This window comes from Talpa europaea (assembly GCF_964194135.1).
Source record: "Talpa europaea genome assembly, chromosome: 3".
NCBI classification, from domain to species: Eukaryota; Metazoa; Chordata; class Mammalia; order Eulipotyphla; family Talpidae; genus Talpa; species Talpa europaea.
In genome coordinates, this window is record NC_140069.1 from 91,117,075 (window position 1) to 91,129,457 (window position 12,383).

At 34.2% G+C, this 12,383-nt stretch overlaps 1 protein-coding gene across 1 annotated transcript in view; it reads right to left on the reverse strand.

Moving 5' to 3' along the window:
• The window catches only part of MEOX2 (mesenchyme homeobox 2), a gene marked incomplete at both ends in the record, with an annotated part of 67,490 nt that overhangs the window by 16,163 nt on the left and 38,944 nt on the right, over positions 1-12,383 (reverse strand). The window contains one exon of the mRNA XM_084229564.1: positions 1,237-1,409. Within this exon, the coding sequence (XP_084085690.1) occupies positions 1,237-1,409 (173 nt within the window). The remainder of the gene's footprint in view (positions 1-1,236; positions 1,410-12,383) is intronic.

Consider the following 12,383-nt stretch of genomic DNA (forward strand, 5'->3'; position numbering starts at 1 on the left):
AACAACCTAAAATTGTCCCTCCATATATTTCCTCTGCTCAGAAATATCCTACCAAAAGCAGAAGCATAGAAATTGACCAAAGAAAAACAAATGATTGAAGAAATTGTATTAAATAATGTGCTCTCCTTAAATATGTATTCATTTGTCAACACTCTGTTGATATTTCTTTGGTTCCAATGAGATCCCCAATGGAAGTGTATATAGTGAAAGAGGAAATGAGACTCTTGTCCTGAGAGTGCCAATCATAACTGCACTGTCCATAATGATGTTTGCATTTGCCTTTCAGGAATGTTTTCTTAAAGACTTGCAACTGTTAACCATCAGTAGTCTAGATTCTCCTAGGGCAAATCGGAATCCATACAAGAAGTGCACTGGGAATATTACCAGAGTAAATCATTGCCATTCAAAAATAAATATTTTAAAATAATTTAAAAATATTATATAGATCTTATCAACTGGGGTATGCAGATCATTAATAATTCACAAGTTCTTTAAATGAGTGGGTACGAGTATTTTGAGTTTTTGAGACCAATATAATTTACTAATGATCTTGGGCCCTTGCTCCCATCATTTCTCAGCCCCCTTGAACTTTAGTGGTACCACTGACTATTTCCGGACATTAGAGCACAAATGGAAGTGACATGGGTCATTTCCAGGTGAAAACATTTAAAGGTCAGTGCATGAACCTCCAACTTTTCTTTCTTCCTATGGTTGCCAAGGATACCACATGTCAAGATGCCAGAAAGTCAGAATGGATTCATGATTATTTGAAATGCTGGACTTGAGAATTTAATGTGGAGAGTGAGCAAATAATGAAGTTTGTTTTTTCTTTATGTCACTGAGGTTTGGGGACCAATATGCTACTGAAACACATTACACTTCTCAGCCTGAGCAATAGCGTTAACTCACACATGATTGCCAATTTTGCACTATGCTAAAGAGATTTGAAGATATAAGCAAACAAAATTTCTCACCATGAAATATTATTGTATGTATAATACAATATTTAGAAATTAAAACTATAGGAAGAGCACAATAGCACAATAAAGAATAATTCCTTAAACTGAATCAATGGAGTTCTCTTTAAAATATTGCTATACTTTGCTTAATGTCATTTTGCTGGGCATAAATTTCATCATGAAATAGTGCACCTTTCTTTCAACTCATATTTAAAAACCATGGGTCTAGATATTTCAAAGCATGAAAGCATCGTATAATGACAATGTTTAACTGTACCTGTCTTTCAGTGAGATCCAGATTCACTGCTATCTCATATCTCCTCAGTCTGGTCAGGTAATTATGATGGGCAAACTCTGCTTCAAGTTCTCTTATTTGCTCTTTGGTAAAAGCTGTTCTTTCCTTCCTGGGCTTGCTATTGACTTCTGACTTGTAGTTTCCTTCTTGGGAGTCTGAAAAAACAATACCAAAAAGAATTAGATTCAGTTCATTCAAAAGCATTCAATCACATCATTCATATCAGAAACATTTATTGAGTGACTACATTTTCAGGTACTGTGCTAGACATGGAATAGAGACCAAAGATAATAAGCTTGATCTCACCTCCCTATAGTAAGACAGTTCTTATTTTTCACTCTGCCATCAGGTAACTCAGCCTAATTTGGGGAAGTATCCAGTTTTCTTTCAAAGTATGAAAAAAAAATTAACTGCCCTTAACTATGCTATTTTAAAATTAAAGTCTCTCTAGAAAACATTTTAGATATAAAATTTTACCTAGTTAGTTGTTTAACATATATGCTAGTATGACTGAAGAGAGTAATTTAAAAAATAGTCATGCCACTACACAAATATTTGAGCGATTCAAATGCTTCACAACTGGACCAAAGAAGTCCAGTGAAGTTCAGACTTAAGCATATGTAAAAGAGTGTGTGTGTGTGTGTGTGTGTGTGTGTGTATTTACTGACCTTTAAATTTATATCTAGGGCCTCCCTGGTGGCACAGGGGTTAAAGTCTCAGTGCTATCAAGCTACTGCTATCGAGTTGGATCCCCAGCCCCGGAGCTAACCCACATGTGGCACAGCAGACCTCTCCTGTCTCACCCACTGCTCCCTTCAGCAGCGTATTTCAGTAGATCCTCCTGTCCTGCTCCCTACTCTGTCTGGTGAATCCTCTCACCCCCGCATCTCTGGCCTACACCCCATATGTTATATGCATAAATAAATAAATTTGTAAAATAAAATAAATTTATATCTAAGTCCAGTCTCCTTGAGGAGAATAATAATATTCTTCCTTTATTTTGTATAGTACTGAGTTGAAGAAGAATCTAGAAATAAAATTGTTTTCATATAACTCAAAATACGAACAGTATTTTTTTAATAAATCTTTAATTTTTTAAAGATTTATTTATTTATACAAGAACTGGGGCACAGGTCAGAGATGCCGGAGGGAGAGAATTCACCAGAGACAGAGCAGAAGAGGCAGATGGACCAGAGACACTGGTGAGGGGAGCAGCGGGCAAGGCAGGAGAGATCTGTCACGCCATGTGGGAATGGGAATAGAACCTGCCCTGTAGAGGCTGCGGACAGCTTCACAGCACTTCGTTCAACCCGCTGAGCCACCGGGGAGGCCCTGAACAGTATTTTAAAAGTTTTTATTATATATGAGATAAACATATTTAACATCACCTATCCACACCAAGTCATAAAATGCCACATAGAAATAGCATTCTATTTCCTGTCCAAGGGTTCAAGACATAATACTCATAAAGTATTTCATTTATCTTCATAATATCCTGAATTATAGATTAGAAAAAAAATTCCTTTTTAATTTTTAATCCATTTACTTATTTTCTCAAGCCATTTTTCATTTCTGTACAATATTTGATTTCCCCCCTAGTTGTAGTTCCATAATTCTCCCACCTCCACAGCACCGGTGGCCCTCACCACAGTCCCTTGTGCTCTTCTCTCCCCTTGACCCCTCTCCTTCCCCCTTCCCTGCTGTGTGCTCAGTTGAAAGGGTCTTTTTCCTGACCCATTGCAGAACACATTCTTAATGTACTTAAGAATAGAATGTGTCTATAATGGGGAAAAAATCCACATAAACCAAGTAAAAGGCAATCATACTAGACTTCATTAATTCATGTCAAATTTATACTTAGTGAAATAGCAACACGATCATGCTCTTTTGAAAGTTATGTCAATTTACTAATTATTTTTGAACACATAGATACACACAAATAAGTAATGATTTTATGAAGTTGAGGTACCATGAATTCTTTTATGGCTACAAATAAGAGGAGTGATAATAGGAAAAATGATGGCTAATCAAAAGTTACAAAAAGTGACATTTTAATTTTCTTAATTGACAAATGTAATTGTCAATATTTATAAAGGCACTTATTGAGGCAATATTTGTTTATTCATCCAATGGTGCTTAAATATGCTGTGAAGTACAGAAAATATTTTTCTCTTTTTTTAGTGTTCTTTTCTTTGCTGTCTGCCTGGGGAAGTCTAACTAAAGTAAAGAGGATTCTGCATAACGGAAATCCATTAGACAAGGCTCTCTTTTGTAAATAATTTTGTTTTGACTCTTACGAAAATCTATGAAGGCCAGATGTAAAGTTTTCTAGCTCTAGTAGCAGCAGCAGCAATAGGTTTGCATCAAAATTTTGGCACACTGGACATTACTTTTCCTGTGAGTGATCACACAGTGTGTTTCACTGGCTGGTGCACACTGGCACTGTCGGAAATTCTTCATAATTCATTGACCACATTTCTGGGCTTGTTGCTTACCTCTGTATTAACTGGCTCCCTACCTTGGCAGGGATTTAGCCAGTGCATGAAGTGGTTTGTGATATATCATACACAGGCTAACTATCTCAGGTAAGTCCACACAATGCCAACTTAGCTGGCTCAAGGTGAACCGCTATTTATTTATTTTTTTTTTTTTTAGCTTCTCAAACTCCATGCCATTGGAGCATTTGTTTATTCTGATAGTGAGTGTGCAAAACTTTCTGATGATGACTTTTTTTTTTTAATTTAACATTTGCATTGGCTATTCTGGAAGACTGAAAACTCAGTCACAGCCCAAAATATTCAGATAAGTCCCTCTCGCAAAGATGCATGTTAATACACAGATCAAAAGGACTGTTGCCATTTGGAGCCATGTTCAGTCTGAAATCTGTGGCTGCTTATTTATAGGAGGACAATGCTCTTTCCCTTTCAGAAAAATGGCTCTGGAAACCTACAGCAAAGCCAGAGCATTTTTTCTCATGAGCAATTTGATTTGAATGATTCATGGTTAACACATTCCCTTATATAAGCATGAATGAACAAATTCACATTGAGGAAAGCCTATTAGCTTGCATTTATTTTTGAAACTGATTTCCTCCAACTTTTGTGGTATTCAATAGTACTTTAAAAACACCACACACACACACACACGCACACACACACACAAACATACACAACTTGGGCCCCAGTTTGAAAAAAAACAGGCACATGTAGTGGATTTATATACAAATTCATTGTAATTAGAAATTTACAACAGGAGTTTTATACATACAGTGCCTGAATTTAAAAGTCTGGCTATAATTCAACTTTGAAATCCAAAAGCAACTTACTGAAAGCCTGAATTCCAAACCAACATAGCTCACAGAGTGAAATCTAGTGAGGAAAATGATGTGTACTGTGCATACTTTCATTTACAATAATTACAAATGGAATAATTAAATTTTAATTAACATGACAAAGAGTGGGTTCTTGACATCCTCACCTAACAGAAAAGGTCAGCGTAGTTGAAGAGACAGAATTAATGTAGATTAGTTCTATAGAAACTTTTATCCTGTATCTGTAATTTTGTTGTGGTTTTTAGCCATAATGCTCCTGTTTTTTCATTCCTATTAAAAACATGTTCCTTGGAATTGCATTTCTGGATGTGGGTTTCCTATATTCTTGGAGTTTTGTAATTTTTTGACCTTTCCTCCTACATTTTCCAAAGCCTAGCATTTTTGACATTGAGTCTTCTACTATTATCACCTGACTAACGTTTCTTTGGTGGAAAAGGGTGGGAGCTTTGGACAAGTCTTTTGGCAAACTGCACATCAGCTTCCATCTGTTCCCCAGCTGTTTCAACTGAGGCAAAACTCCCTCGGTTTTCTTCAACCTCCCATATCCTATGCCAAATGGTAGGTGTTGAGGGGGGAATCTGGAAACTGCCTTCCTTTCTTCCCTACAACCACAAACAAAATGTCACCATCTGTACAGTATATTCCAATGTAACATATTACAATTGTTGTTTCTCGTCTCAGATACTTTAATGCACATGTGGGTGCACTCTCGCACTCCCTCGCTGCTTGGAGGAAATGTTGACTTATGTGTTCAGGTATAGCTGGCAGTCCCAGCTCCCTAACCTTTTGCTCCCTGGGACTATGCTAATGGAAGAAGTCTGCAATACTTCCGTGGAGGATAAAAATTGCCCTCCAAGGATCATTTCTGTCTAGCATTTAGAACTTCTCCACATGTGACTTTTTATTTCCCCTAGTGCAAGAGGGGGCCAAAAGATAATAATGTTTTATTGGAGACAAGTAATGTAAGGGCTTGGTCTGTTGACAAGTGACACAGAATGCCTTTGAGCAAAAAAAGAAATATTAAAGTATGATTGAGTATATTTTTGGCTAACCTGGGTAAATGTATTAACTTGTTTAAATGAAAAACATAATTTACTTATGTCTGTAAAATATCAAAATGTAAAAAAAAGGTCTCCATTAGCATAAGCTAAAATGAATACTTAATTCATATTCCGAAGAATGAATACTGAGGTAACAGTTTTAGTTCTTTGTAACTTCTTGTATTAATGTTTTGAAAGGCAGTTATTCTGTTTATTAACAAAACTGCACAAATAGTAAATATAGGAAGATAGTTGTTATACTTACTTAGACATAGGGATTGTGGATGGAGGCAGGAAATTTATTGATTAATTCATCTAATGCTAGCAATTTTCATATTTAAAGGGCAAATTGTTTTCCTTATGGGGAATAACCCAACTTGCTACTCCAGCTTTTTAATGAGTGGGCATTTTAGCTTCTCCAGATTTTTTTTTTTCTCAGAGTAAACAACCCTCCCGAGAGGTTGAGAGGTTCTTAAATTCTGTCATTGATCCACTCTCCAGATTTGAGAACCACAGCCAAAGAAAGTTGCTGTTACTAATGAATTTGTCTATTATACACTGTGGTGTGTATGATGGGAAAAATAGATTTGAAAACCAGTATGCTAAATCTTGAATAGAAATCAGCACTAAAAACATCCAGTGTTTCTTATACCTTTGGTTCAAATAAAGTATTACTATGACAATTGTTTTTCTTTATCTATAAAAAGCAAACTCAAATTCCAAAAATAGAAATTTCTGTTTTTGGTAAACTTTTTTAATAAGTATTTTTAAGTAAATTGTAATGGTGATAGTTGCATTAAACACGCAAAAATCATTGTATGGGCTGATCCAGTGATTTTTCATTGGTGTATGCTCCCTTTCACCAACCAACCTCTATACTCACTGCCCTGTGATTATTCTTGGGATTGTCTACTATGTGCTCAAGGATGGCACAGTCAGATAAATCCCAACTTAGTGCAATTGAAGATGTGTTCGTTTTTATTACATTTGTCTAGTCAGTTGTATGTTTTGAACAAATAATTTATAAAGGACATCCTATGTGATTCTGTTAAGGACATTAAGTCATTTCTTTGCAGGCTATATTGAAAGATTAACTGTTCATATTTAAAATTTTATGTAATTATCCTTCAGTATAAATTTCCAGATTTATCTTTTCCCCTGTATATCTAGGTTCATTTCTTACAACTGATTTCTAGAGTGAGATGAATAAAATTTTAGTATGCAGGTGTCAATATTCAGAAAAGATATTCACATATACAAACATTACAACTAATTTGAATCATGAAATATGATAGTTGGAAAAATATCCATTTTTATGTTACATTCTACAGTGATAGAAAATTTTTATTTCTTAACTATTTCATCATAAATTCATCATAGTGTGTGAAAAATTATCAAAGAGAGAAAAGTGAACTTAAAACAAGTTTAAATATGGAATGAGTAGGTATATGTAGTGAAAGACAGAGAAAGAGAGGAGGAGAAAGAGGAAGACAAAAAGGGAGGGAGAATGCTATAACAGCACATGATTATTTTTATTAGTAAAAATATAATAAAATATATGGATATAGATATAAATTATTTGAAAACATATAGTTCAGAATTTACATAAAAATGATATATTCAAGTCTGGAAATCCTCTACATCTCATATATGATCTTGCCCTGTCATGACAGTGCATTTTGTCAGATATAACAAAGTCTGTCTCTTTGCTTCCTCCTCCCTATTTTATTTTTTTGAGATGAAGGTAGTTTCAAGAATTTTAGACAATTTAAAATGGTCATAGTTAGTAATTAATTTTGATTCCGTACTTTTTCACCCATCAGTATATAAATCCTGTTTCACCTTATAACTTCTAAATGGAGTCTATTTGTAAATAATGAAACCTTAAAAGCTGGAAAATATATTAATTTCAATTATTTCTCTCTCTCTCTTTCTTTCTCTCTTTCTTTCTTTCTTTTGTCCTTCTTCCCAATATCAAGAAAATACCAATGCAGTGACTCTTCTTTCATGATATGACTCAAAGTAAAATCTATAAAGAACTAACAAAAACTGATGAAATTGATATTGTGATTAATACAATCCTACATATAGTTAATAAAAATAGTATTTCTGTTAAAAATTTAAAAAGAGGCAAAGATGCACAAAATGGCAATACAATGCAATGGCCTTGGGTCAAATTTAGCACAGATTTATTCTTCTCAATACCAAGGTCAAAGGACTTTACACAAAAACAAAACCAGCACATTTCTTCTGAGTAAATGTAAACTTGAATCTTACCACACATTTCTAGGTTTAGAAAAAGGTTACAGATTCCCAAATTTAACCTTAGGCTTCTTGCTATATCTTAGAGAGAAAACATAAACTTACTATATCCTGGAGAAAATCACATAGGCACCTGCTGAACAAAATAAGACATATGGACATGCTTGGGTTGTGCCTGACAGCAAAGGACTTCACAAAGATCACCACATGCATCCTCACTTGGAAAACATAGTGAGGAATTTTTGACATGTAGCATTATACTATGTTTTCCCTGATCATGTTAGTTTAGAGAGTGTATCCTCCTTTGTTTCTTTCTTACAATGCTTGCCACATTCTGCCATTATGTGAATCCTTTATTTCATCTACAAGAATATAAATATTTCATGTCAAGTACTATTCCCATTTATTTAGTAATTGGAGGTTAGTAAAGAAAATACTGATTGATATTTATATTTAAATACATGCAGAAGCAAGGATACTAGAGGATATAAACTTTCACATGCAACTTCCTTTCACTTCCTATCCAGCTCTTACAACAGCAACTGGCTTGGAGTCACATGGTGTTACTGCATCTTTGTGATGATGGGGAGGCAAAGAAAGTAGGAGCTATTTGTAATCTGATAGTGACCAGACTAATTGGGGCATTTCTAATCTACACCTGTCAACAGGGTAAAAAGGCTTGAGATTTCTTGCAATGTAAGATATCATATAACATTTGCAGCAAGGCACCAGAAAATTCAGTACTAATTCTAGTAGCAGTTTGGTAAATTCCTTGGACAAGTAACAGGAAAACTTCCAGGGTTTTCTTTTATTTTCTGGAAGACACATATTACGTCTTCTCAGAGTGTGAGGGCTTGCGCATATGCCATGGTTCTGAGACTTTTTGGCAAGTCACTGCAGTGACTTTAATATATTTTTATAGCAGTAACTCATAAATTACAGAGTTTTTCATTTATCTTTGTGTCTGTTTTCCTTCACTGGACTCTAGACTCTAGGTGACTTAAAATTAAGAAATTTGCCTTATTCATCTTCTTATTCCCAATGCTGAGCAGTTACTGGATCTCAGATTTTCAGGCTCTGAGCATGGATTTTGATACAGTGATAACCCTAAGGAGTTTTGCTCTGTTATAAAAGTTTGCATGAACTTTGGCTTAAGAAGAAATGAAAGAATCACGCAATATTGCTTTATATTAACTTTTCAAAGCATGTTTACATATATTTCATACAATTAATCGGACACAGGGACAGGTCCTATTGCCTCCATTTTATATCAAAAATGATATTTCTAAACGTGTTCAAATAGAAAAGTCCCAAGCCTGTGTTACTGCTATAAAATTTAAAACCCAAGAGATTAAATAATATACCAAGTGAAGGCACAGATTATAAACAAATCATCAACAGGGCCCTATCCTCAACATTAATGACATTTTGTACGAGGTGATTCTTATTACTTGTATATGAAATGAAATATAAACATAATCAAGATAAACAGGTGGTGGTGACTGCCCTGTGCTTTGCAGGATTTAGCAGCATCCTTAACTTTTAATCACTTGATATTGGTAGCAACTCTCAACCCCACTTTATTGATACTTTACCAGCTACTATGCAGGACTCAGTTTAATTTAAAATCCAGATAAATAATGAGTAATATATATGGGGCACACTTACATTAAGCTATATTGATCATTGTCCAGAGTTCAATACGAAATAGTAAACTTGTATTTTATATTGATTTTATATAGTATTTATATTGACATTCAAAAATATCCTTTAAGTGGCAAAATTGCCCTCAGTTGAGAACCACTGCATATAGATAACAGTTAAGACAAGACATCAGTTACTTAAATTATGCAAGTACTTCTAGGAATGACGAACTTGTTTCATAAGTTATTGAGACTTTCTCATGGTAAATAACACTGTGTCTCTATTGCAGCCAACTTATCTCCTCCAAGTCAATGACTAGATTGTTTGCAGATAAAATTTCTTCAAAAAGTGTTTTTGTCAATGCTATTAAACCAAATATCTAACAACTTCAGAATAGGTGTCTCTAATAATTTCAGAGGACAGCGATATAGTATACATGGCATCACTATTGAAATGTTTTGCTATCTTCCTAAGTCATATGCTTATAGGTATGATAGTATCACTAGATTTCAGAGTGGAGTGTTATGTTTGTACAACTTGTCAAGGTACATAAGAGTATTTGTTAATTAGTAATCTATATATGTTAATTAGTAATAAACATTAATTTAATGTACATGGATCTTAGAACTTTAGCACATTATTACATATTGTTCATTTCTACCTCCTCTATTGATAGACAGGAGAAAATGAGACTGATGGATTGCAGGGCCCATCAGAGGCCACAAACCGTCACACAATGCTTCTAGGTTTCAATTGTCAGTCAGTTACAGAGACAGACAAAAGTACACTCTCTAATCTTCCTCAATTATCATTTACTATTGCCCAGCTTTTTCATAAAACTGAGGATTTGAAAACCACCATTTTTGTGATTTAAATATGGTTATAAAAGACATGCAAACAGAATATTTATTACTCAAGATATCAAATGCATAGACATTAAGAGCAGAGCCTGACTGCTTTTTCAACCATAATATTCCTTTCCATCATCTTTAACAAAAAATTAAAGTGAAAGGATTAAATCAAGTAAATTATTTAGTGCAGTACCTGCATATTGAAGACATTCAGTAATCAGTTACAATTTCTAGCCATTTTTAAGGAAGAATTAGAGCATTAAAACTGAGGGATTAAAATTTGATAGAATCAGTAGAAAGGTTTTTTTGTAAGCATATGAAAGGTTTGTTCTGAAAATGAACTTCATCCTAAAGTCAAGGAAGTTTAGCACTTACAAAGTGTTTAACAGATTTCTATTTTATGTTGAAAAAATGGATGATTCCCTAAAAGGATTTGTGTGTTGTTTTGGCTAGTCTACAAATGAAGCTAAAGGTTTAATTATGATTTTCCAATGACACTGTTGACACTTTACAAGACCAGCAGAATCGATGCATGTATTTTTTGTTTCCTCTGTAAGTTTTATTGAAGAATTTGATGAAAATGCAATCAAACCTGGCATGACCAATAAATTGGAATCAGATACTCTGTGTGTATGTGTATTTATACACACACGCACACACTAGTGAGTTTGTTTAAAGAATCCTGGCAGCCAGGTGCATCAAATTTGTCATTTTTCATCACTAAGCTATAAGATTATGACTTTTCTCTAGTACTGGCCAGAAGTTGAAAGTGATTACTGAGCATCCACGATATGTAGATATAAAGCACATTCTGCCTCAGTGGTAGAATATACAAAACACAAAATATCTACCTAAAACTCTTAAACCAGTTAAAAAGTACAGATCAGAAGTATTTACTAAACACCAATTATAAACCCACTGTCCTAAACCCACTGTCCTAAATACTAAATACTGTTATTCTTACTTGTTTGCTTGGAAATACTGTCTATTTGATTGCAAAGAGGGTTTGAGAAATAAATCACTTAGATAATTTTAATTTCAGAAACAATTATAATGGAAGATTAATGGCAAATGACATAAATTGATTTCACTTTAATTTCACATTTTAAAAGACAAATTATAAAAATGAAAAACCTAAAAGTAATAAAGTGAAAATTATTGGAAAAATCCAACCAACCTGTGGTTCTGGCCATGCACCAAGCAGTACTTAGTTTTCTTTTGACTGTTCCTAGTAGAGTTAAATGCTTTGTGATCTATTTTTCTATTGCAGCTGTACTGGCACGAAGGAAAATAGTCTCATGGTGACTCATATGCGTTGAAGTTGATTTGTGATTGCTTTTGTAGAGGGATTTTCCCAATTAGGAGAAATCTAAGAATTTATAACTTGCATTTATGGAACACCACTTAAATATATTCCACAAATAGAATTTAGAGTCACTAAGTAGTGCTTCCTTTCTAGAAAACAAAAACAAATAAAAATAGGAGGACTATGGGCAGCTTGGTAGCAGCTGTGGTGCGGTAAAACACATCTGAAGAAACGTGAACCTATACCTCATTCACATAGTGTTATAAACCAACGCTAGCTAAATAGATAGATAAATAAATAAATAAATAAATAAATAAATAAATAAATAAAACCTCAGTGCTGCAAAATTAATGTATTATGTGATTTAATAATATCTTAAAATCATACAGAATAAGGCTGATGTAAGTAAGTTTGAGCATTTAAATAGAAAAATTGAGAATTACAAAGTGCTGGTGGTTGCCCAAAGCATACATCATATCATTCTTCTCTTCATTCTTCTCTTCTATTTATACTACTTACCACTCACTCAATAGGAAATGGAGCAAAACTCAGGGGCTGGGGTTTACCCAGTTGGTGTGTCCTCTCCTGTGTGGTTAAGATACAGGACGTGACCCCAAGACAGACACATGGGGGAAGCAACAATAACAGAGTAAGAAAAGAAGGGAGAGCTGAGAGAAAGAATTTAGAGGCTGACA